This window comes from Plectropomus leopardus, chromosome 24 (assembly GCF_026936395.1).
Source record: "Plectropomus leopardus strain MGB_pleo_1.0 chromosome 24, ASM2693639v1, whole genome shotgun sequence".
NCBI classification, from domain to species: domain Eukaryota; kingdom Metazoa; phylum Chordata; class Actinopteri; order Perciformes; family Serranidae; genus Plectropomus; species Plectropomus leopardus.
Genome location: NC_142199.1, coordinates 15,257,039 through 15,283,857, shown reverse-complemented (window position 1 = coordinate 15,283,857; position 26,819 = coordinate 15,257,039). Strand labels below are relative to the sequence as shown.

The 26,819-nt window shown below is 37.7% G+C and overlaps 1 protein-coding gene across 6 annotated transcripts in view; it reads right to left on the bottom strand.

Annotated features, from left to right (window-relative positions):
* Positions 1 to 1,963: 1,963 nt before the first annotated feature.
* Positions 1,964 to 26,819, bottom strand: part of dock9b (dedicator of cytokinesis 9b) — a 98,253-nt gene continuing 73,397 nt past the window's right edge. For 4 of the 6 annotated variants that reach the window (XM_088074528.1, XM_088074526.1, XM_088074524.1 and 1 more), the window contains 27 exons: positions 25,725 to 25,796; positions 25,490 to 25,636; positions 25,174 to 25,257; positions 24,946 to 25,057; positions 24,123 to 24,301; positions 23,260 to 23,367; positions 22,949 to 23,060; positions 22,723 to 22,853; positions 21,057 to 21,171; positions 20,900 to 20,966; positions 19,519 to 19,566; positions 18,877 to 19,013; positions 17,817 to 17,932; positions 17,579 to 17,716; positions 16,667 to 16,849; positions 16,462 to 16,575; positions 15,813 to 16,028; positions 15,622 to 15,679; positions 13,791 to 13,897; positions 12,515 to 12,637; positions 11,472 to 11,585; positions 9,293 to 9,439; positions 8,456 to 8,666; positions 6,987 to 7,177; positions 6,800 to 6,900; positions 5,427 to 5,565; positions 1,964 to 3,027 (listed from right to left, as the gene is read on the bottom strand). In XM_088074528.1, coding sequence (XP_087930654.1) covers positions 2,911 to 3,027; positions 5,427 to 5,565; positions 6,800 to 6,900; positions 6,987 to 7,177; positions 8,456 to 8,666; positions 9,293 to 9,439; positions 11,472 to 11,585; positions 12,515 to 12,637; positions 13,791 to 13,897; positions 15,622 to 15,679; positions 15,813 to 16,028; positions 16,462 to 16,575; positions 16,667 to 16,849; positions 17,579 to 17,716; positions 17,817 to 17,932; positions 18,877 to 19,013; positions 19,519 to 19,566; positions 20,900 to 20,966; positions 21,057 to 21,171; positions 22,723 to 22,853; positions 22,949 to 23,060; positions 23,260 to 23,367; positions 24,123 to 24,301; positions 24,946 to 25,057; positions 25,174 to 25,257; positions 25,490 to 25,636; positions 25,725 to 25,796 — 3,387 coding nt within the window. In that variant the 3' untranslated portion in view covers positions 1,964 to 2,910. The remainder of the gene's footprint in view (positions 3,028 to 5,426; positions 5,566 to 6,799; positions 6,901 to 6,986; positions 7,178 to 8,455; positions 8,667 to 9,292; positions 9,440 to 11,471; positions 11,586 to 12,514; positions 12,638 to 13,790; positions 13,898 to 15,621; positions 15,680 to 15,812; positions 16,029 to 16,461; positions 16,576 to 16,666; positions 16,850 to 17,578; positions 17,717 to 17,816; positions 17,933 to 18,876; positions 19,014 to 19,518; positions 19,567 to 20,899; positions 20,967 to 21,056; positions 21,172 to 22,722; positions 22,854 to 22,948; positions 23,061 to 23,259; positions 23,368 to 24,122; positions 24,302 to 24,945; positions 25,058 to 25,173; positions 25,258 to 25,489; positions 25,637 to 25,724; positions 25,797 to 26,819) is intronic. The other 2 variants (XM_088074529.1, XM_088074527.1) reach the window with 1 other exon arrangement.

The window sequence follows — 26,819 nt, the reverse complement described above, 5'->3', positions numbered from 1 at the left end:
GATTTATTACAAACATCATATTTTATAAAACCTTCTTATGTTTTTTATGCAAAAATAATTTGTATTGTTGTAAATTTGTAAAGTAATTAAAGCTGTCAGATAAATGTAACGAAGTAAAAAGTACAAATATTTCCCTCTGAAATGTGGAGTAAAAGTTAAAAGCAGCATGAAGATAAAATACTCAACTGTACCTCAAATTCATACTTAAGTGCAGAACTTGAGTAAATGTACTTAGTTATATTCCAACACTGAATAGCAGTGATTAAAACATAAACTTCAGTAACCTTAATTCTTGTGCAATTCCCCAAATAAAGAGAAAGACAAACAAACAGTATGAAACACAGGCAGGACTCACGTCAGACACATGATGCTCAGCAGCTCAGCCCTCGCACACAATGACACCGGCGGGCTGTTTGTGACACCGAGCGCAGGTTTCACAGGAGTCAGCACCCCGATTTCACTCCTGTTTCTGTTCACTGAGTGCGCAGCTCCATGAACCTGACCATCACGCCCACTCACAACTAAACACACAAACAAGAGACACACACACTCTTTCAGGAAGGCAAATACAGTAAGTTATTACTCATAACTGAAGCACATAAGATAAGGACATGAAATAATACTCTAAAATGATCATTCTGTGACGTCAGTCATGACTTTATATCATCTACGTAATTATTTTTAACTGATAATGGAATGACAGTTTTGTCTTGACAAATAAGGTTAGTCGACACCCCGAATTTACTCTTTATTATATAAAGTACAGATAAATGGAAATATACATTTAAAAGAAACATATAGGAACCAATTGCCTTGAAAAATGTAAGTAAACGTAACTATTAATCTTAATTTAAGTTAAATTTATATCTGGTTCCATTTACTTAAAAATGTAGTTATATTGACTAGATTTTGTGAAGTTGTTGCAACTTAAATATGGCACATTTAATAAGTTTATTGACTTCAATTAACCAAATTTCGCTGGTTGCAAACTAGTCACATCATATTTGTATTTTCTTAAGCAAAACACAACTCACAGATCTCTGAACTTCATCATTAGCAAAATCCTCTTCGTCATGATCGAACTAACTTGGTTTACTGAAGTTGCTAACTATTAGAGAAGCTTTTAAAAGTTACATATTAAATGTTTTAAGATCCTTTATTATAAAAAAGTCCAATTTCTATGTAATATCTTGCAAGTACAGGTGCTATATACATACTGTTAAGGTGTCAAAACACCCAAAACACAGACAAACGCACACAGTCTGTGCCTCTAAACGAACCATCGCGATTTCCAAGTAGCTGTGACATCACAAATATACCATGACGACGCTTTCAGATTTGTTAAAACTTGTTAAACTTGAAATGTTTTGCAGTGTGTGTGAAGGAAATCTAAAACTTTGCAGGTTCTTTTTAAACGATCTATTGTGCAAAGCGCAAGCGCATTTATGAAGTGTCCATTTACTTTTGCACTATTCTAATTATCTAATAGCATTATTTATCGATATATTCCAATATATGTTTTACTTTTTGGACACATTTGTCAGTTTTGGACCTACATACTGGTGAACAATGCTGTTGCTGAAAACAAATGCATGTCATAGTGAGGTGAATTCATAGCAAAATGCAGATATGTGCCAGTTTTAACAGTTTCAACTCACCCACAGTAACATATATCCACCATGGATCGTGAATATTTTCTTTGTTGCGTGATCCCACTGTCAAACGAGACATGCAAAAGCTTCACTGACAGTTGGGCGTCTGCAGCTTCTGCTTCACAGATAAGTGTCGGCTTTGAGTTGCATCTGAAACAAAATGGGCTCAGAGGGTGAAAGTGTTCAAGAAATTTAAATGCATTTGAAAACTCACAAAGGAAATAAAACACTTTCACATTCTTCACATTACAAAGTGAATATTTTAGCAATTTCATGGTGAATATACAAAAGAAAAGGCATGGAAAAAGGTATTATTACAGTTTTTCATTTATTTATGTATAAGTCTTAAACATATTTACATGAGCAGTCAATAAGTAAAAACGTTTTTTGTAATCTTACCTCTGATAATAAAAGGCATCTACATGACAGACAAAGAAACAAAGGGGGTAAAAAAACAATTTGTCACACCCTTGTCTTGACTTGCGCGGTCTTTTTTTTTTAAACATCTTTGGCAAGAGTGGTTTTCTGTGCAGTTGGTATCCTCAGTAAAAATATTGCACACGCTTTTTCTTTACAGAAAATAGGTTCAAACATTGTGGTTCACTTGGCTTTAGACACTTTCTATACATGTCCGTTGGCCTAAAAAGTGAGAGATTATTTCAAATGTCCAAGGTCAGATAAAAGATAAACTCTGATGCTTCTGCGCTACACGGAGAAAAAAAAAATGCATCTGCTGTAACAGGATGGAAAAGAATAGAAAAGAGAGATGTAAAAATACTGACGGATGTATGAACGGTTACAGCAGTGGCATTTATTCATTTCTTTTCGTTAAAAACTTTATTGAAGCGCTCTCTCTTACAAACAACTGTCCATAAAAGGGAGTTAAAAAAACAGATAAGGTGTAGGGTCAAACACTGAAGTACCTCATGTCTGTTTCAACATCCTTTGGGTGGAGCTCAAGACACTGGAATAATTAAGATAACACCGTGTTTAACCCTGTCTTACACAGCATAAAAACGAATGTACACAAGAATAAATGACCGACAACTGGCAATAAGTCGATAGAATCACCGTTCACATGTCAACAGTGTTGACCGCAGTCTCCATAGGAAACAAGAACACGGGCCAACTGATAACAGAGAGGAAACATCACGTTTTCCAGCTCATGACGTGTACAGGATGAAAAATACCAAATGGATGATGATCCTCTTGACTGAAATGTGGTCGTTCCTGATGAAGAAGGCATGAGCGCGGCGTATCAGAGGATGGTGGTTGAGCCGTGTGGGTTGGCACTGGTTGGTGTGCCACTGATGGCGTTGAAGATGCCCATAGAGTCGGACAGAGCGCTCCTTGTGCCGTCTTCCACTGGGTTTATCTAACAATAAGGTCAGTTAGGACAGGTTTTTATTTTATTCCTGTTTAAAATGCACACAAGAAATTTCATTTGAGTTTAGGGACTGTAGGAAAATTATTTGAGGGGGTGGGTTATGGTATTGTGCAAAGGTCTTAAGCCACTTTAACTTTATTTTAGCGAGGTTATAATTACCACACGTATTTATTTCTCAGTAGTCTCTTTACTAAAATACAACCAGAACACACAGGAAACACACAGAGTATTAAAAAACAAATATTTCAGAATAAAGCAACTTTAACAGGCTAAAGTTGCAAGTATTTGGTGTGACGTCCCTTTCCACTTACCATGTTTTGAACTCTCTTGGGTTGGCAATTTGAGAGTTACAAAAATAATCTTCTAGGACAACCAAGTTAATAAGCAAAAATTCCAAGACTGTCTTCCCAAGAGAGTTCAGCGTGCTACGTGTAAAGGGAGGTCACAATAAATATTGACTTAGGTCTGAACAAACCATTTTGTTCTGATTTCTTTTTTGTTTATTTAATAAATTGTACATGTTCTCTGTATTCTATGTATATTATTAATTAATTTATTCTATGTTTTATTTATTTATTTAATTTTGTTTTTTAAATTCTTTTTATTTTTTTATTTATTTATTTTTTAAAATTCTTTCTACATTAATAAAAATACTGATAAATAAATACAACTTTTGCACAGTACTATTTGTTGGTTTTTCTTTTTGATGAAGGCAGAGTAGTCTACATTTTTTGGAAAAGGAGGGGAGGGTTATTTTTTTCTCATTCCAGATTTAAATTTTGCATCATTCTTCCCTTGTCTCCTCTGCGTGGAGACAGCACACTCGGCTCTGCTGAAAAATGTAGATAAAAAGATTTATCCAGTGCCTATTTATTGGGCATCAACCTCATGTTTATTTGTGTATTGTTGGAGATAAAAAAAGTCAATCAGTTGGTGGCTGTAATTTATTTAGCAGCTCTTTAGAATGATGACATATTCACCATTTTGTTATATTTGTTATTTAAGATATGACTTTCAGGGTTGTGCATTTTTTTGTGTCAGTCAATGATATTAACATGCTGGTATGGGCTATACTTTAGTATTTACATATATTTAAAAAAAAGACATTTAGACCCGCTCCCCATCTCAATAATTTTCATACAGTCTCTTAGTATTCCTCAGCAACAACAGTAACAAAAGCAGCATTACCATCCGATCTGCTCAGGCCAGCACAAAGAGAGCGGGAGACAGGAGACACGGTTAGTAAATGAGCAGGAAAAGCAGCAGTGAACATCTTCAGGGTTAGAGCGCTTGCTGTTAAATATGAAGTCACAGAAAAAGTGAGAAATGTGCAGCTTGAATTATTTCCACGTGCTATCTATAGGACACCTTCACCAAGAGTCATTTGAAGCTGCAAAATATTTTCCTGGCATTTTATCATTATCTTTTCCAACACATAAACACAATAATGTAATCAGGGTTAAAATCTTAAAGCAAGTCAGACTTAAAACTTTTACAGCCACCAGAAAAAAGCCACCAATTTTACAATTATCCAAATTAAAAAAAACAAACAAAAAAAAATGGATAAAAGGCTTTTAAAGCCACCAGAAATGAAATTTAAACCCTATTTTACAATAATCAAAATTAAAAAAACACACAAAAAACTAATAAAAGGCTTTTAAAGCCACCAGAAATTAAATTTAAGATCAGTTTTGCAAAAATTTAAATTGAAAAACAAACATGGCTTTATTTTGTGCCATAATAAATTAAGGGCTATGTTTAAAAAAAAAATAATAATAATATATATTTTTTTTAAAAAAGAAGTAACCAATTATTTTGACATCTTACAATACTATGTCAAAAAAAAAAAAAATCATAAAATCGTACATCCCATGTTTTAGCGTTTTTTGATTTCTGAAAGATTGATATAAGACATTTTCATGCTATTAGGGCCTTATTTTTTCATGGATGTATTTAATGCCCTTTAAGACTTTTTTAAGGACCCATTGAGAACCCTGATAATATAAGACACCTTACAGTACGTCATTAAAGAAGGTGGCGCATATAGGAAGACGATAAAGTCAAAAAGGAGACACCAATAAACATAAAAAAGAACAATAAAATACAACATACATGCAAACAGTAGTTAGAATAAAATAATCAGAATTCATTAGACAGGTGGTTTTGAGTCTCTAAAAATCTTCACAGATGTGTTCAAACATGGATAGATAATCTATTAAAGTACTCAACGGGCTGGATTTGTGGATTTGTGACTGGATGGTGAATTATGTGTGAGAAATCTGGTATCTGTAGCTGAAACGTATCTGATGTATTAATAAGCAGTAACATCTGATCACGGTCTGAATAATACAAAGCACGTATCCATGGCTGTCCCCCCGTGTCCCTACCTGTTCATGCATGATGTTGGACAGCTCCCTGGTCAGGTCTCTGTAGTTGGCCTTCATCTCGTCATGATACTCCTGCTGGTCCTCTTTGATCAGCCTCTCGTTCACGCCCAGCGCCTGACCGCAGGCGTCCACGAACTGCCTGAGGAGACCCGCAATGGCATGTCAGTGCCGCTTCAAAACTCATGGACAACATTTCAAAACTTTTCCAGGAGATTTCAAGGATCCAAGATGTATTTTTTTCTTACCCCACTTTCTTTTATTGTGTGTAAAACGCATGTTCTTTGCCATGTCATTATAGGTGTGTAAAAATACACTCACCCATGTGGGGTGTTACGTAGTCAACCCATCTTTCCCAGCGTGACATGAATCATTCCAGGTTATAATTAACATGCGCTGTGATCTTGTCCATTTTTAAATGTCCATTGTAATGTCCATTCATGTGTTTAAGGTTGGGCCTTTTTACCTGCTACAAGCAATTTATTTAATAAGAATTTGTCTCTGTTTGCCCATTCTTGAGGTATGAGTCCAAAACAAAGACTTTTACTCTCCAGGGGTAGTTGACATCTGAAAATATCTTGTATAACATTATGTATCTCTTGCCCATTTTTTTTTTAATAACAGGGCAATCCCATAGAACATGGTAGTGACTCTTGCCCCACTTTCCCGGCATTTTTCAAACATACCGTAGAAAGGAGAAAAAATGGAGACACTTGAAAGTAAATGAAACGTTGTCGTGCATCCACGCACATTAGAGCTACGTTACATCAACAGCTTCATAAAACCAACTCTCTGTTACATTACACGGCAGAATATCCGCGGAAGATTACTGTAACAATTTCATGACACAAATCAAAATTCCACGACTTTTCCAAACCTTGCAATTATTTTTAAATCCTTTGAAACTTGGACTGACTTTTATCTTCTTGTGCTGCGTTAAGACGCCTTTCACTGGTGTTTTGAGCGCTGAGAAAATTAGTTTGATTTCTTTCTAAAACATGGAAAAAAGGCCACGAGCAGCTCCTACAAGAAATGTCCTGCAAATTGTAACAACTTTTGCTTTTTTGTTTTACATTTTTAATATATATATATATATATACATTTTTTTTCTCTAGACCGTTTTTGTTAACTGTTTTTGCACCTTGTTTTTTTAATCATACTTGGCACAGTTTTTTTTATTATCTAAAATTTTAATAATTTAATATTTTATATTTGTAATTATTTTTTTACTATTGTTTTATTCTTTCGTTGCTTATACTTCTTTGTACCTCGTAGCTGCTGTAACATTGTGAATTTTCCCACTGTGGGACTAATAAAGGATTATCTTATCTTATCTTATTTTACCTTTTTACAAATATAAATGTAAATGTAAGTACCTGAAAACCTCTTTGAGTTGTTTGACCTTGTTGTCAGGATATTTCTTGGCACTGCTGTCGTCGAGGAAGGCTCTGGCGTAAGCAAGAGGACCGGCATTGACCTGGAAAACAATGGATCGCAAATTACAGCGATGTAATTCAGAAGCGGTCAAATGATTTCGCAACAGCACGACCTCGACGTTGGTACCTGAACGCTGATGCTGCCTTGCAGTTTGAGCTGCAGGCGGATCATGTCCACCTCTGAGGCCGAGCACAGCAGGCGCAGCTCCGCCACCTTGCTACTCATCTCGTCGATGGCCACCTCGATGGGGCTCAGGTCGGTCTGGTGTTGGTACATGACTGCTATACGCTTCTTCACATAAGGGAAACAGTGGGTGGCTGGATGGACATGAGATTGGAGGAGTAAAATAGAGGACAGGGAGAACATAAATTAGGCTTCCAAATGTCATATAAATGTTACAAAAACTATATAAGATCAGGAAAGCAGCAGTAGTGCGTGACAACAACAACAAACAGGTGCTACCTTAAAAACTGACACACTTCTTATATACATACTATAGTGTGTCTCGTGGGGTTGCAACGGTACATTGTAAAATCTTTATTTAAAATTATATCTAATTGGTAAGTTAACTTCAAATTTAGTTACATTCACTTGACTTTGTGAAGTTGTGGCAACTTAAAAATGACAAGTTGAATTTAATCAGTCTTTCTAAGTTTTATCAACTTCAGTACACAAAGTTTACTGCGCTACACATATCTGTATTCTGCTGGTTCATTTTTGTGTTTTCTTAAACACGTTCAATAAACGTAGGTTGCAATTTTCAAACTTGATCGTCGGCAGAATCCTCTTCGTCATGATAAAGTTAAGTCAGACTAACTTGTTTACAGAAGTTTCTAACATTTACAGAGGTTTTTTAATTAAAAATTAAATCTTAGATATAAAGTAAACATTAATAAAAAAAAAAAGTATAATTATATGTACTTTCCCTTTTCAAAGCAATGGGTTTCAAAGATTATTTGAAATGAGATCAACTTGTCAGATTTTAAAGTGTATAAGATGTGCACGATGCTTCTTTAAAAAATTGCAGTTTCCGGGTATTACAGAATTATAATTATAATCGATTAGAATGACCCTCAAAGGAACCAAACAGAAGGATTCATTTTGGTTGAAAAAAATATTATAATTAGGACTTTTTTTTTTTAATAAACGGCATTTTGAGTAAAACGTCTCCCTCCCGTCAACTTTCATGTCACTGGTTTATGGCTGCAACTCTGCTCTCCTATCTGTGTCTCTGTGGTAACTTTCATCACCAGAATATTAACCGAGTTCAACCATAAAGAACCACTGACAAAACTCACTATCAGTCAGCGTGATTATTAACAAGGCCAGATAACGGCTGAACTTTGGGATTAAGTGGACCGCGCAGTAATAAACCTCACCTGGCATTATCTGATTAGCGTTTATAACAACAGACGGCGACCAGAAGGATATTCTTCTTCTTTGCTTCCTCATATTGCAGTGCTGATAAGGCTCTCGAAAAAGACTTGATTTGTTTCTATTATTTCACATTAAAAGCACATTATGTTTCCTGCTCCTGTTTATTGTCTAAACTGCTGATGATGATGATAAATAATTTTCATCAGCACGTGACCTACTGGTGAGGATGGTCCGTCGTTTACACTGCTCCTCCACCCCTCCCTGCTTCTTGCCCGACACTGTGAACGGCGTCTCGAACACAAAGCGCCGGATGTTGTGGCTCTTCTCGAAGTCGGTCTTCCTGTCCTCCAGCTCCTTGTCGTCCAGGTAGGGTGTGACATGGGTCACCTGGATGTAGGCGTACTTGGAATCGAGGTCCCTTGGATTCACCTGTGAGTGCACGCGGGACATAGATATTTTATCTCAACTCAAATATAGATAGCCAGGGTTTCTACACATTGCCATTAACAAAAATTTCAAAACTTTTCCATGACTTTTCAGGGGCCCAAAATACTTTTATTTCTTTTCTTTTCTTTTTTTTTAACATATATAAGATTCAAACACAATTTCAGCATCCCAAATCTGTTTCTTTCTTCTTGTTTTCACAGTTTCTGGCAGTGATAAATGGTGTAATTTTTGTGATTTTTAAAGAAAAAATGCCTTTCAAAAAAAAAAATAATTGATCCAAATATCCATTATCACATGTCGATGCATATTTGAGCTACATTACGTCGTCAGCAGCAGAAAATAAAGTCATAATCTTAATTATGTTTTTGTGTGTGTGTGTGTGTGTGTTGCAGCTCTAATATGTTCATGTGTGTAATCATATTGGGCAAAATACTGCTAGAAATACTAAAGGTAAAGATTTCAAACAAAAACACATGTACAAATACAAATACTACATTAAACTGATGAGCTGTTGTATAAAGTTTTGTTTTGATTATGACTTTTTTTTTAATGCTGTCCTTGAACTTGAACTCACAGTGACATGAACACACACAAATGTGCGACCTGACCTTGCCAGAGTCCTGAATGATCTTGACGTTTTCTTGACCAAACTTGTCAGAGTAGAGCTTCAGGAGCCTCTGGGAAATTTCAGACAGCGGAGTGAATTTTGGCTCCTTGTAGATGTATTCCTTTCCATCTTCATCCTCAAAGAAGCCCTGAAAACGAGAGGATGGAGGTCAAAAATTCTGGCCCACTTTATCACCTGCAGCGAGGATGAGTCAAACCTTGAAAAAGACGGTTTAAGCATGCTAACTTGGGTTTTTTTTTTTGGTTATTTTTTGCCATGGTGTTTAAAATCCAGAGCTTTAAAGGATACGTCACCCACCAAATGATCATTCATGTATCAAATATTCTGTTACGTTGAATTTGAGATGTTTTTTTCTATGATGAACAAAGCAGAGAACATTCAAAACTATATTGAAACCTCATGATGTATAACAGTGAAACTTTTGGTCTCAATCACAGTTAGTTTGTGTTATTGTGTGAATGTGTTGTTTAAAAATGTCAGAGCGGACTCCTCAAAGTCACACAAACAAACAAAGTGATCGAGGCAGCTGTAGACCTGCAGCTCGTGTTCAGCGAGGTAAAATTACTGTTTTTGTCGATGGAGTCTGGCTTGGAACAGAGCATAGAAAAGTTTCACCTTCTGTTTATTTTCCCATCAGAAAATGCTGTGTGTTAGAGAAAGTACTGAGAATATTAATTAGTAAATAAGACTTGAATGATACTGTGACATTTTGGAAGCGGAAGTCTTTTCTTCCTATGTTAACATGTTCCTGTTTAAACTTCCTGTTATTAAACGTTGCTGTTATCAAACATGGATCCCTACGACTTTAATTCATCAAGAGTTTTCTGGTTAACTGTTGAGGCATCCCAGGAAGACGTTGCTTCACAAATTCAATGTAACACAGAGTGATTTACTCACTCTGTGTTACATACATATACATATGGCAATTTGAGGGGTGAAATATTCTTAAAGCGAATATGAAAACTAAGGAAACAAGTTTACAAGGGGAGTTCTTTTTCAAAATTTGACAACTTGTAACAGTCCACGACAAAAAAGAAAAATTTTTCAAACAAAACATAAAGTCGGACCACTGTCATTCCCCGGCTGTCAAACACTGATGCTTTCTAACGCCCCTCCATGTGTGATAGTGACGTAGCATTAACATGTTTTTTTTTAGTTAGGAGACATGCAAGTTCTGTAAGCAACGACAAAGGGGCGTGAGAAAGAATCAGTATTTGACTCCTGGAGATGATAAACTCTTGATACATAACATAGACAAACAAAAAAAATGTTGTTGAAGCAGACGCATACTATAGAAGGCATGCCGAGTGAGGTGCAATATACAAAAGCTACTGAAAGGACCAGTCAAAGAAAGCAACTGAAGAGAAACGGAAAAGAAAATCTATCACCGCATACAAAAAAAACACCCAACAACAAAGCAAAGAGAGGAAAAAAAAAAGTAAAAAAACATCAAACATGCAAACTTCACCATGTTACCATAGAAACAGTCTATTTGATTTAAGTATATGTAACAGCTACTAAGTGATGGATCTGTGAAAAAGTACATAGACGTGTTTGTGCAGGTGGAAACATGCCTGTTTCATCACTGAGGGTAACATGGCAACACACTGGAAGGATTTGCTATTTTGCTTTTGTGGGAAACATAGCAACATTGCTAGAAATAAAGCTGATAACAGCTTTCGTTGTTGCATATGCCATAAAATCTGCATTCAGTCAATATTCTCCCACTTTTGGACCCAAGTTCAAGCCACTATACAGTCGAACGAAGGAGATCTACGGCTACATTTTGCCACTAATAACTAAGTGATACAAAGAAAACATCAGCTCTTGCACTATTTAATGATGCAAGGAAGTGAAAGAGCACACCAGGCCAACTCACACAGCTAAACCTTTACACACTTACCGCAGCCTTGGAGGAGGAGGAGAAAAAAAGAGAAATCTCTATTAAAAAGAGAGTTGTAGTTGGGGAAAATTAAATTCAAAGGTGTGTGTGTTTCAGCGTGTGCATGCACGCAAAAGGCAAGAGGTAACATAACCATCATGCTAATATGTTAAAAGTTGGCACTGAGTTAGCGTTTATGCCCGACAAAAGCAGATGGTTACCGTGTTACGTCTGTGGTGAACTTGCTTTCCACTCTTTTTGCTTTTGGAAACTTTACCTGTCCGAAGAAGGCCACTCTGAAGTACGTGCCCAGCAGTCTTTTGCCACTGTGCATCACCTCCATCACTTTAGTGTAGGCGCGGTGGAGGGTATCGTACAGGTGAGTCAGTTTCTGTTCCACAAAAACACAGAAAAGAATTTGCAAAAATCAACCGAGAACAAGAGAAACGAGATTCATGGCATACAAACACATGGCGGTATGAGTTTACAACCACGTCTGTGAAAACATGGATGCTTCACACACCCAGGGTTCCTGACTTTTAGCCAAAAACATGTTTCATGAAGTCATCATGACCTTGACCTTTGACCATCAATTTTTCATTCTGAAGTCCAAGTGGACATTTGTGCCAAATTCGAGGAATCACCCTCAAGGCCATCTTAAGATATTGTGCTCACAAAAATGAGACAGGTGCAAGGTCACCGTGACCTTGACTTTGACCACCAAAATCTAATCACCTTATCTTTAAATCCGAGTGAACGTTTGTGCCAAATTTGGAGAAATTCACTCACAATTTTCTTGACATATCCCATTCACAAGATTGAGACAGACGAGGTCACAGGAACCTTGACCTTTGACCTATGACCACCAAAATCGAATCAGCTCATCATTGAGTCCTACTGAATATTTGTTTTATATTTGCAGAAATTCCTGTAAAGTGTTGTTGAGATATGGTCTGGCAGACTGGCAACCAGAAAAATAATGCATCCAGCTTCTGCTATCGCCGGCGCAGGGGCATAAAAATCAACCAAGACCATCGAGAGATAAAATATTAAATAACTTATTCATAATTTATTTTATTAAGCTATCTAATGGATGTATTTCTTCTACAAAATAAAATTTCTGCATGCATGATTACCAAATTAAAACCCAGCATTTTTTCCTTGAAAGCAGAAAAGCTAAATAAATATTATTCATATATCTATAAAAGGCTTCCTGCAGAGTTTTAAATTCACAACATGTTTTCTAGCAGGTTTAAGTAATGATGACATGGCTTCTGCAAATCCCGTGTTTTATCACCGTGCTCACTGTGTGCAGTTTACCTCAAAGTCTCTGCGCTGTTCGTAGATGGGAATGATGAGCCTGTAGACGTCAGCGATGAGCTCGTAACGCTCCGCCTTCCAGAGGCCGTCAGCGCACTCCTCTAACAGCTCCATCAACACCTCCTGGACACACACATAAATACATTTAACTTTGTCAAACGTCCCCCTCCTTCCTGCAGTCGCGGCTCAGAATATTGAACCGTTGCATAGAAGGATAATTCTGTTTGTTCCTATTTGTCTAAAAGGCTGCAGGGAGCTTAAGCTGAGCAGAGTGTTCCTATAAAGACAGCAGACGGGGGAGTAAATGGGTCTATCATCTCTTTTTTTAATTGAAGGATGAGTCCAGCTCATAAAGAGGAAAGGTTTTCAGAGCAGATGGAAGGTAAAAGCATTTTTCATTGCCTGCAAATCTGTTGACTGACTCATAAAAGCTCACACGTTCTGTATTCATCACTTTCAATTTCACTGGGTTATCAGTTCACATGAAGACCTATTCTTGGGCCTCTGTGTCAACAATCAGCTGCCCCTGCTGCACTGCCCTGAACACCTCTCTGAGTGCTGCTGAGTGCTGAGTCGTGTTCAGATTTCCCAACACCGCTCCGCCGGCCAGCTCACCGATTTTCTACATATGATTAACAGCACATGTCCCGAGCCCGGTGTCAAAGTCTGCAGTGCTGTCACTCTAGTTACTGCAAAGAGCAATTGATACTCTTACCAGAGATAAGAGCTCCTCTAGACAGTCATTATCTGCCACGTGATGCCAATGAGGAGCTTTAAAAAACATCCTAAATGCTTGGTCAACACAGTCCAGCATCTTTCAAACATTTAAGATTCAAACTTTATTCGGTCATAATTTTAAGCATCTCATATGATGTGTTCAAGGACTGTCAGATTGACAATCTAACAATCATTTGTGTTTTTACAGTTTTTAATTGTGATAAATGGTGTAAAACATTTTCTATAAAAATAATAACCAATTAAAAAAAAAAGAAAGAAAAAAAAATCACTTATTTAAGTTTTCTGTGAAAAAGCTTCCCAAATAACTGAAGAAAATAAATTGCCAAAAAAATTGAAAATAGAGAAAAAAAAATCGCAATTGAAAAAAAGAAAACCAGTTTTATTATTTAAAAAAAAAAGAAGCCAAAAGTTTCCCATGAAAATCGCCAAAAAATGTTATGAATTTCTTTTTTATGACCATGGGAACCCTGACAATCAGACTGGCAGGTATTCAAAGCCCAGTGTGACAGAGCATGGGGTATAGAAAAGACCCCAATACCTCATTGAAGTGAACATCCTGCATCCCTACGTCCTCCATCATGGCGGCCTCCTCATCGATGTTTGGAGTGATGACGCGGAAAGCCGAGCAGCCCTGCCTGAACATACCTAAGATATAGACACAGAACAAACATGAGACAAATTTTCACTTTGTACATATATATCATGTGTTATCTCTGTATCCTGGAACTGATCTGGACCAAAAGTCAACTGTGGCAAGAAGAGTGTTATATAAATACATCACTCGACATGCAGATCGTACTATTTTACCTTGCTATATCTGACTAAAAATATGGAAAACCAATAGTGGTGAGCATGATCATCCTCTGCAGAAACATGATCATATCATACACGTTTAGTAATTTGAACCTGTCATAAAAGACCAGTGTAAGTATATGATGTGTCACTGTGTTGGCTGAGCATGACATATAATTTATCTTCATTTGAAACAAACCATTTCTTACATAAAAAAAAAAGAAATGACATTTTGCAAACCAATCACCAGTAAAAAATCACTGTGCATTTCTGCTTTTCTGAATTGTGTCGGAATTGGGCGAAAACGTTTTTATTTGTGTCTGGCACGGCAGCAGTGCGCTTCAGTAGAATTGCACGTTTTTGCAAATCACAGACACAATACATTTGTACAAAAGTAGTGAGTGTAGAAACGTTAATATCATGCATATGAAACGTATGAATGTAGCGTATTTCTGGTTTGCAGAAATGTTCAATGCCAACATTTTCTTCTGGAAGTTGGGCTGGATGTTTGACATGATGGTTAACAGTGTCATCACTCTTTATCCATACAGGGCTGATATGTACAGTAGCTGCAGCTATCAGCTACCATCTTTACGGTTCATCTTTATCTATATGGTATAATGTCAAACTGAAACATCAGCGACATGTTAATTTCATGTGCCACCTCTTAAATTTCAAGTCTTGCGCCTTTATTAAAGTAGCCAAAGCAGCACACCACTTTTTAATTACAATGTCACTTCAGTTTTCTTGCTATAACTCTTAAAAATGTGAGGACATTTACTTCATTTACTGTACCTGAGTGGTTACAGCGCATGACAAATTCTATTCCAGCTCTGTTATCTATCCAAAAAAAGGCGAAAACGCGCCAAAAAAGAGTCTTTAAAAAACATGAGGGGGAACTTCTATGGATCTAAACGGGTGACGTAATAATACGTTTGTAATATTTTGCTCCCACAACAAATTGGTAGTAAGGGCATGTTGCTGAGCTCTATAAACAGGAAGCTGTCAAACACTGTATCTGACCTGATGATGACCTGCTGACTTTTAGAAGATCTTGTTATACAACAGAGGAAATCTTATCTTGGGAATGCAGTGTTGGAGTGTTTTTGACCTGGGAATGACCCTTGGACAAGTGTTACTGTGTGTATATATGTAGGTACACACCCTACACATACAGTATACACAGTTTAAGAACCAAGAAGTCTGATAAATAAATAAATAAATAAATAAATATGGAGATATTTTAGTCACGCTTCACATGCAAATCATGTAAATTATCTTGGTGTTCTGACCTACTGCAGTATAGTTCCATTAAAAAAGAAAGAATGCATTAATTAGTGCAAACATCTGTAGATGTAAAGCGTTGATTATTATAGTGCACAGCGAGCAAATTAAATCCATTTTATTGTGTTGGTTTAATAGTTATTCTGAGATAATCTTTCTGCTGTGTTAACCTTTAAAGCTGACTCATTATCTGTAAATTGGGATTATAAAAATGTTGGAATGGAGTTTTACAGCTGTTATTTACTGTCAAAGGAAGCATAGATTTACACTTTTACTGTATATCCTCGACTCACCTTTCCTCCACAGGTACTCAGCGACCAGGGCGGCAACATGCACGTAACACATGGCTGCCTGCAGGCGACAAACAGAGACAAGATAGAGTATAAATGCCTCACTTTAGTGAAATGTCCCTTTAAAGACAAAGTGTCCTGCAAGTCTGTGCCAACTAAACAGAAAATATATGTGAAAAACATTTTAAAAATACCTCTGAAAGATCTCCGTTCTTGTTGTGGATGCGAGCCATGCTGTCCAGCCAGGTTTTGCGGAGCTCGGGCGTGCTGGTGTAGGACTTGGCCAAGCTGTACTGGAGGTCCACCAGCATCTCCGGGTCGTTCTCGTGCTCCTTCATCTGCTCTGTGGCCATCAGCACCGTCCTGATGCGCTTTGTCAGGTCCTTCACATCTGACGGAAATGCTGTGTGCTACAACAGGATGATAGCAACATTAGCTCATTACTTGAATTGGTAATAAATGAAAGGTTTTTTATTTTATCAAATTAACAACTTCGATTTACAAAGCTGCTACCAGCTGAAATGATTTTTTTTAAAGTTTTCTCTATAGAGTTGATTGTGACGAAGATGATTTCACCACTGATGAAGTTAGGAGATCTGCAAGTTCTGTTTTAAGAACATGCTTAAGAAAATACAAAGAAAACAGATATACGGCACAGTAAACTTGATTTAAAAAGTTGCAAAAACTTGGAAAGATTCATTTCATTCAACTTGTTAGAAAGTATTAATTAATTTGATTAATAGTTATATTTATTTAAGTTTTTCCAGGCTTCAGTTTCCTCACTTGTCATTTGACAGTGAGGGGTCTTCATTATGGCATCATCGCACAGTGTCCACTCCTCACCTTGATGCTCTTGTCACTGTTGGCGCAGTTGTTAATGATGGAGAGAGACTGCTGGAAACGGGTACCCCCGATGCCAATGACATCAGCAATCAGCTGACTGACAGCAATGACCACCTGTGTGAAACCAGAGGAAGAACGAAGTAAATCTGTACTAATGTATGACCTACAAGAGCGAGGTTTTCAATACTCAAACAGACCCACGTACCTGCAGGTGAGTTCGTACGAAGGACTTGCGTCCCGTATAGTCGAAGTTACTTTTCATGAGGAAGTAGAGAAGGTGGGCGGCGTCACTGCGGATGGAGCTCAGCTTGGAGTTACAGCACTTGAGGATTTCGTAGCATAGAGAGGCACACATGTCGGCCCGGCCGTCAAAGAAGGTGCAGGGGAACTGGAGGACACGTGGAGAGAGACAGGGGGTCAAATACATCTTAAAAACTGAAGGTGAAATGCGGTTTTTCTTTTAAAAACAAGTCCTGATTTTCCTTGACGCCAAAAGGAGACTTGATGCCAGAAAAACAACATGCTCATTTACAGCAGTCTCTTGACCTCTGACCTCAAGATATCTGAATGAAAATGGGTTCTGCGGTTACCCATGAGTCTCCCCTTTACAGACATGTCCACTTCATGCTCGTCCCATGCAGTGTTTTGCTCTCATTTGATTCCTAATCAAGACAATCTGGTAAGAATTGCTTCACCTTGTCAATATGGACTTCAAAACTCTTTTTAAATGCAAAACAATGGAACTGAAAACAGTAAAAAATGGGACGTAATGCAATTAACTGATATTGAAACATAAAAAGTTGACAACCCGAGTGTCTTTCATTGTCTGCAGTCGTGTTACTCTGAGCTGCTGCCTGTCTTGGCAAGGACAGTCTAAAAAATGTGTTTTTTTAATCTCAATGAGTCTTTTACTCCTTTAAATAAAGGCAAAATTAAAAAGAATGCATGACAAATGTAAATTAGGTAAAAGAGAAAATTGAGCCATCAAGGAAAACACAATGAAACCAATTTTCTAAATCCCCTCGCCAGCCATGAATCTGAATCACCTGCCTTTAAAAGCGTAATTTAATGAGATGGTTTGAAAGATGGTGGAGTGAATAAAGGGAGACTCTGTCACCTTGTAGATGAAGGTCCTGAGTGAGGTGAAGACCTGTTTGAGGGCGGCCTCGGACTGAGGGATCTGCAGGAAGCACAGATGCACCTGGAAAACTTTCTTCATCAGAGGGTTGTGACCGAGATCTGACGTCAGCTGAGTCTGAGGACGCAGCAGAGTGTTTGTGAGGACCGGAGTGTCATGAGGCTGGCAAAATGTCGTGTGTGTGTGTGGTGTTACTGTTTGTATTGACATCTGATACCTTGAATCCCATGATGAAGATGCTGAGTGTGTCCAGCACGGTGAGACAGACCTCTGTGGACACGTTGGCCTCCAGCAGACACTGGCTGCTCACGTCTGCTTCCGTATGAGAGTACACTGCACAGACAGCACAGACACAAGGTCAGCGCCGCAGATATCGATTTATTAGAGCTATAAACACATAACACATCATCTGCATGGTCAGACTGTTAATCAGTACCAGTGATTAAATAAATGTTTAAAAAAAGTGCTTAAATTTCTGCTTGCTTGTGGAAGGAGATAAGATTCTTTGTTTTTGCACCTCCTACTGGCTGCCAACAGAGGTCAGTAAAGGACATAGATTAAATTATGCTCCTGTTAAAAAAAAAGCAATAAAAAGAAGATAAATATTACTAATTAGCATTTTAGCCGGCATGTCAGAAACTAAGATGATTCCACCAGGTTTCAGTGGCCATCGGTTTCTTTTAATTTGGCAAAAATATCTGTATTCAGATTCGTACTTGAAGTGTTTTGGTGCTACACCTGAAGATGTTTTCATGTTTTCATTATCCTGAGTGTTTATGTTGTTTGTTAATCAAATGATAAAGCGGGATTTAAAAAATATCTAAGTCTAAATTTAAGCTGTGTAACCATTGAAACTGTGGAAATGTATATACAGTATATATATATATATATATATAGTTTGCTGCTCTGGGGTATTTTTGTACGTTATTTTGTATGATGTGTGCACCTTTTAATATTGATTTTCGTTTATATAATGAATGAAATAGATATGTTAAAAATAAAATCGAAAGAAATAGACACAAAGATCTGAAGTTTTAATATGCATCTTTAAAAAAAAAAAAAAGGTCTAAACAGTGTTGTGGACATCATCTACGTCCACTGTAAAAAGTGAGTTGTGTGTGTGTATGATGTGTTTGTTTCGATTTGACTAACTCTTCAAAACTTTTTTCTTACTGCAAAAATGCTGTCAGATGCTGTTAGTATTAGTTAGTGTATTCATATTTTTTTACATTCCTGCTACTGGTCCCAAAAAGTCAGAGCAGGACAAGAAGTCTTACTGTTGTTGAAGGTGTGAGCGTTCTCCAGAGTTCCCAGCTGCTGAAGGCGGGCATGCAGGATTCCCGCCCTGTTACGAGACACAGGCAGAGTCAGAGACTTCCTGTCTGGAGCCACGGGCCCGGACCCCTCCTGGCTCCTGTTGGGAGAAGAGAAATGCTGTCAGCGATAATTTTGGATATCAGTAAAACTACGGTCGCAACGCAGAAAAGTTCATATATAGAGAATCAGTTCATCAATAATGAAATGAGGAAAAGTCTCACAGGTTTTGCAAAGAAGAAAACAGCAATAGAAATAAACAGCAGATAAATAATTGGCTGGAACATAATGTGGTTTCATGCATATAAGTACATATACATATACAAGTGAGAAGAAAAGACAGCAGTGTCTTACCCATGCAGGGAGGGGCCCGGGGCCGAAACATTAACCACAAAGCAACTTGCCAGCAGTGTTACAGTAAGGGGACCAACCAAAAGGCAAAGGGTTAAAAGATTCAGTAAGGACTGCTGTGTGTAAGTCTGTGCAAAGCTGTAAGTCATATGACTGCATATATAATGATTAAAACTAGTCCCAGTTTAAGAATCAATTAAATATTCAGTGCCAAATTTGTCTTCTGACTTAATGCATTTCCTAAAATACCCTACCTGACGATGAATCTCTTCCCCATGTATCTGAACTGATGAAGGCAGACTCTGCAGGACAAACACAGAGAGGCTCAGTCAGAGGTCATCACCGAGTTCAAGACCAGTCACATCAATCATTATGACAGCAGAGAGTGTTGAGAATGGACAGAAATGCCAATATATAATAACTTCAGGCTTACCACCAGCCGTCTCTAGCTTCATATCAAATGTGCAGACATGAGAGAGGTATCCACCTTTTCATCGCACTCTTTGCAAGAAAGTGTATAAGTTCTAGTTCCCAAAATGTCCAGCTATTGCTAGAGCCAGGAGACGATTAGTTTAGCTTAGCTTAGCATAAAAACTGGAAGCAGGGGGAACAGCTGGCTCGGCTTTGTCCAAAAAAATCTGCTTACCAACAACTTTAAAGCTCACTAATGAACATGTATCTCGTTTGTTTGGTCTGCACGGAAGCAAAAAGGAATAGAGAAGGAACAGTTTCAATGTTATGACTAAAAGGTTGTACTTATCCACTGTCGGCGTAAAACACACGGCAAAACTAACCGTTTTAATGCTAAAGTCACGCAGTAGCACAAACTGACTGACTCACAGCTCCTGTGTTCAGATGTTAAGTCACTGTTTGTCTCAGTGGAGTCTGGCTTCAAAAAAGGGATGCAACAGCTTCAATTTCCCTTCTGAAATCAATATCTGACGTTAAAGTAGTGCAGTAAAAATATTTTTAACAGAGCAATCAATTAAACTGTTATTAGATTTTTAGGTGGAGTTATTTTTAAAATTATTTTGTCAGCTTTTTATGCCTTTTTTTAGATAGGACATATACGCGGGACAGGGGAGAGAGCGGAAATGACATACAAGCAAAGGGCCACAGGTCGGAATCAAACCCGCAGCCGCTGGCGGCAAGGACAACGCCTTTGGTACATGGGGTGCCCGCTCTACCAAGTGAGCCACTGGGTGCCTGGTGGAACTTTTTTTAGGTGGCTAAAATATGTTTTGTTGCTACACCCTATCCATAGAAACATATAAGCTTATCCCTGTCTGATAACACCACTTAAAAGATCCAAACTATCCTTTTAAATTAAATTAATTGAAATCAAAATTAATCTCCTGGCTCTAGCTCGATATTTAAACAGAAAAAAACCCCTCAGATTTCCCAAAATATATGCGATTTCCCAAACACTCTTGTGTGTCTCATTTGATCTTTGTCAACCACTTGCTCTCACTTTTTTGGCTTTCATTTGATTTTCTCAATAAACTTTGGACACTCGTTATTGTGGTTAACTTAGAAACATATATTTATAATTATTTTTGACTCTGATTTAACCCAAGTTCCACTCTCACCTGCTTATGTACACTATCAGAAAAATATTTCTAGTTCAGTACTTACTCGATTAATGTGAAGAAGTCCATCAGTTCTGAGGGAGCTGCTTTGTTCCAGTATGCAAAAAGAGCCTCTAAAGGGGAAGAAAAAGATGCCTATGAAGTGATTGTGAATATCAACTTGTGTCAGAATTCGACACAAAGCCTCAGACAGGCCGTCCTACCCTCTGACATGCTCTTGAGGATATGCAGAAAGCACATGAGCATGTGTTTGATCTCGTCCCGGTCCAGTTTGTCGCAGCGCAGCACAGTGCTGCCCAGAGCCGACGCACACTGGTTCTGATGGAGGAAAGTAGGGAGAGATAGAGAACAAGTTAAAAAAAAGAGAAAAGGTTTTCAGTTATCGGGTGCAGGCGGCAGAAAAAATCAAAACTTAAAAAGGATGAAGAGCAACACTGAAACGAAGCAAACTTCAGAGATGAGAAATGTCAAGTGTTTTCCTTTGGGGCGGGAAAGTATAAGAGCAGTGAAAAAGCACATTTGCTGCAGCGGCTCCGTGCTTTGAGATAACAGCATCAGCTGCAGGTTGGAAAAAGCACGTTCTGAGGAAATAAGTAAAAGAAGGCTACAAGTCTACGGTCAGCTCAACATTCGCATTGCTAAAAGCACAAACACTCCCTGAAGTGGGACACTCAGAGGAGAAGAATGTTGGGAGGAACTTTTTTGGACGTATTGTACAGATGTCTGAGTTTGTTTTGGTTTCTAAACTGAGATTTACTGTCACAAAAAGATCCAAAAGCAACAGATCTACTTTGTCACTATAAATCAGAAATTTGCTGTACAATTATAACCAAAAGTCCCTGCTGGAGAGGTCACGCAGGTCAAACTGAATACTTGAATCGGGATGTTTTCTTCCTGATTTCCCTCCAGTCTGTGGCCTGCAGCGTGTTTGTCATTATCACTGTCCCCGTCCTGCAGCGGGTCAGGCAGGGGCACTGACAGGAGGGAGAAGTCCATGGTGACCCGCTTGTTCGCACGGTTCAGGGGTGGGACTCTGTCCTCGGGGTCCAGGGGGAGAGGGGGCACGTTGACCGAGTGCCTCCTGGTAAATCTCTCCTTTTGGTGGAGTTGGGAAGTTACAGAGCAAGGGGAGGGGGAGTGGGAGCTCTGCAGGAGGAGGTGGGAGGACAGCGAGGATGTCCAGGAGTGAAGATCATGTGAAATGAAGATAAAATATTATGGGAGCGCTGTGCAAACTAACCTTAACCTTGGTGTTGTTTTTTAAATTTGTTTACTCACTTAATTACATTGTGGCCCAGAAACTGTTGGCATTGTACATTTCTGCAGACCACGATTATGATTTATATGTTTCATTCGTATCAAAACAATGTTTTTAAAATAATATATGAGCTGACTTTATTATCTGGAGATGGAGGGGATGGTGGATGCTGTGACACCTGTCAAGCTGCAGACCGTTGTTTGAGACCAACAAACAACAAAAGCAGTTGTTTTTTTACCGAGACATTACTGTGCTTCCTGCCGGGAGAGTACATTAAAAAGCGGCTGTTTTTTATGGACAAATGCGTTGTTTTTACTGCCGGGATAGTGCCACGAAAAATGAGCACTTTAAACCAAAACAACCAAATCAAATAGTCTATGTGCATAACCCTAACCACAATTTAACCCCTGCATAGTTCAAACATGAAGTCACAATGTATTTGCTACATAATAACATACAAATGCATCTTAGGTTTGCAAAAACACACAATGCCAACATTTTTTCTGGCGACTGCTTTGCAGCTGGGGTCTCACAGATCAGGGGTTTTGTATCACAAATAAAATATTGCAAATGAAGTAGTAATCCAGCTGATTTGTCACGTATTCATCTACCTTCTCCAGGGAGTTGGTCTTATCGCTGCTCTTGTCCAGCAGGCTGTTTCCAGAGTCGGTGGAGACCAGAGAGCCTCTGGAGTCTGCGTGGTGAACTGAGCTGATGTTGGGAGTAGAGCTGTGAGGGGAGGCTGCAGGAAGAGAGAAGACAAAAAAAAAAATTGTTGCATATCAGAAGGTGGGAAAAAGTTAACATGTAGATGCATTTGCTGTGAGGCGAGTTTACCTGTTCCGGAAATGACTCCAAACACATCTTTGTGGAGAGCATTTTCGATGCAGCTCCCAGGTTTCTGAGGGGTCACCATGGAGTTGGGCACAAGAGAGTCCTCCCTGGCATTCTGCGACACAAAGCAACACAGTTAGCTGCTTTAGCTGTGCAACTACAATCACAGTAAAAGCTGAAGAAAAAATACAAATACTGTCTAAACACATTATGCTGATATTAAGTCACGTTAAAGAGAAAGCAGGTCCCGCTGGGAGAAACAGAAACACGCTGCTATTCATGATCCCACCACTAGGTGTCACTAGGTGGTTTACATTGTGGTTGCTGAGCGGAGCGGCCTCCTTAATGTCAAGTCTGTAGACGTTCTCCTGGAGCAGCCCAAACATCGGGAGGTAGAGGGTGGCCAGCCTGGCCTGCTGGCTCTGGAAGAACACAGAAAGGAGCTCATGAGCAGTGGTAGAAGTATTCAGATCCTTTATTTTTGTAATAGTACTAATACCACCCTGTGAAAATACTCTGTTACAGGTAAAATTGATTAAATAGGATTAATGTAAGTATAAAGTAAAAGTATATAATCTTAAAACTCAAAATTATTTAAAAACAAAACTACACCCCCCCCCCCCCAAAAAAACACAAATAATTTTTTAAAAAATTACAAAAAAAGGAAAAAACACATTCCAAACTCAAAAATATTTTTTAAAAAATAGAAAAAACATCCAAAACTTAAAAAAAAGGGAAACATTAAAAAAAAGGGGAAAATATTCTACAAAAATGAAAAAAAAAGAGAATAACAATCCCCAAAGCTCAAAATAAAAATAAAAAATAGAAAAGATTCATACTTCAGAAACCAATGCAAACATCTATTACATTTTTGTAAATTAGTAAAGTAACCAAAGCTGTCAGATAAATGTAGTGAGGTAAAAAGTACAATATTTCCCATTTAAATGTGGTAGAGTAAAAGTATAAAGTAGCATGAAAATAAAATACTCAAGTGAAGTACAAGTAGCTCAAATTCATGCTTCCAGCACTGCTTACGAGTCACACAGTCAAAAGTTGTGACTCTAAATCTTTACCAAAGTAAAAGAATTCTTGGGTCATGGTGGAAAAAAAGCCGCCTCAAATGTTGACCAGGTGTGATTGAAGTACAGTAAAGTCGGTCGAGAGCTGTAGAACTCACTTTCGCAGCGTAGCGGTCGTCAAACGTGTGTTTGATCATCAGCCCCTTCAGCACCTGGATGGCGATCTGACGGATCTCTCGAAACTCCTGAAGAGCTCCGCCCACCTCCCTCAGCAGCAGCCCCACCAGGAAGTGGTTTCGACAGAAGTCGTCAGTCAGGGAATAATCCAGCTGGAGATCTGCAGCAGGTCGAAATCAGCAGAAACAATACTCAAATTAATTAATGAAGGCTGTGGTGGAATGTAGCTGAGTACATTTACTCAAGCACTGTTCCTAATTACAAATTTGAGGTACTTGTACATTACTTGAGTATTTTATTTTTATTCTACTACATATGAGTACTGCACTAAATTTCAGAGGGAAATATTGTCCTTTTTACTTTACTAATTTTTTAGTTACTTTACAAATTAAGAGTCAGTTTATACATTTTTTTTTCTTTTTTAAATATTTTTCCTTGAGTTGCGGGGTGTTTTCCCTTTTAATGTAATTTTGCTTTTTTGTTCTGGTATTTTTTCCGTTTGTGTTTTTTTGTCTTTTTCAAAGTAATTTTGAGTTTTCAGGATGTGTCTTTCAATTTTGTAAATAATTTTGAGTTATTTGAGTGTTCTAAATTTGTTTTTGTTTTATTTGCTTGTTTTTTTCTGCATTTGTTACTTTTAATACTTACTTTTACTTTTACTTAAGTAACATTTTCAATGCAGGACTTTAACTTGTAATAAGTATTTTTATAGTGTGGTATTAGTACTTTTACATAAGTAAAAGTAAGGATAGGAAGACTTTGTCCACCACGAGATAAAAGAGATGTTTAGTGTGTGTCATTTACCTTGAAACCTTTGAATTCGGCCTTTTCCAAAGGGCATGGGCAGATTCAGAGGGACGTAGTGCTCATGGTTGCAAACAACCCGCAGGAACTCGAACTTGAATTCATACAAAGTCTGTAAAGAAAAAAAAAAAGAGAGAAAACACATTTAAGGGACGCTTTTATGACTTCAATTTAGCTTTAACTTCATGTTTAATGACTTTAATTAAACCAGTAAAGAGAGTGTTTTACCTTTGGGTCTCCAGGCATAAAGCAGTTCATGTAGTTGTTGATCTGCTTGAATACGAAGCCTCTGTCCATGAAGGTGAAGCAGCGCTGTGAAAACACATGAAATATCACACACATGACATCACAGATGCGGTGATTTCTTTTGATTTAAATTAAACAGGTTCATTGTTTTAAACAATCTGCTGAGGACGGTGCATAACTCTACAGTCCGTGGCATTCTCGTGTTTACCCTTCGCCAAAGGGCGTGTTTTTTTTTTTCCAAACTCATCTACATATCAAAGGGCGATACGGCATCACAGGCATCGGGAGGAGCGCCAACCTTGATGAAAACTGCCAGGCTGTGATTGGCATTGCGAGCCGCGTCCAAGTTGTCCTTGTATTTCTGGGTGATGTGAGGCATCAGCATATTCACCAGCGTCTCCACGGCGTGGTAGAAGGATGCTGAAAAACGCTGGTTCCTTGAGAGCTGGACAGAGAAAGTGAAATGAAATGAGGAAGGGAACGTAGGCTCGGAGGAAAGGAGTTAAAAGAGAGAAGAGTGAAACAAGACCAACCTTGACCTTCCCGCTCTCTATGAGATAATGAGCCACTGATTTCACCAGAGCTTCAAAGAAGTACCACGAATACTGCAAAACAAACACAGTCAGTGCAAGGAAAACTACTGCATTAAATATAATGTATAAAAGATTTCAGTTAACCTGTATTTAAACAGATGTCAGGCATTTTAATCCTTTCACAGGCATTGTAACCATACAGTTTACATTTTTTTTAGATTAAATTGCTCCACTTAAAGCCTGGCAAAACCCAATTTCATTTTATAAAGATGTTTTTAAATTATGTAGTTTAATAATTAGTTAAAATGTAAGTTCTATTTTTATTATATCTAATTTTATATTTTTGTTTCTTTTCTATCATAAATTTAAACTGATTTATTTACTGGATTCATTATTTCTATTTATTTGTATTTCTTTATTTTATGAAGTTAATTTTATTTTCAGATTTTTATTATATAAGACTGACAATTTGTTTTTGTACCATATATTTTATAATGATTTTTTTTACTCAATTAATTTTTAATTGTATCAATTTATTTTTGTTTATTTATTTTAAAATTTGATCGTATGAGGTTGCTTTTATTTTCAGATTTCTATTATATTACATTGACTTTTGCAGTTTTCAGAATGTCTATAATGTCGTATAATTTAATTTTTTATTTATTTTTTTTTTTAAATACATCATTTGATAAAGAGGCGTCTTGCTTCCTTCAGCGCATTGATACGGTTAGCAAGTGCAGTTCGGTAGAAAGAAAATAGTTCCAACATGAAACTGCTCACAGCAAGGTCTGTGGATTGTCTTGAGTAACCGGGTCATGATTCCCAGAAAGAGACGTTGCTGTTGAGTTTTTCAAATGTATGTTTTTGGTGCTTTGAGCACCACAAGCCAAGTGCAAACTAGCTCTATTATAAGAGCATCTGTATGGCTGAAAACAATCTGAACCTCACATCAAAACAATCTAGATGAATAAATAGCACGAGAGGTAAGAAATAAAATATTCATTTTTGATTTAGGTTAAACTGTCCCTTTAAGTTCCATTTTGATATCAATATTAATTTAATTACGTACTGGTTTGTATTAGAGTGATGGCCATG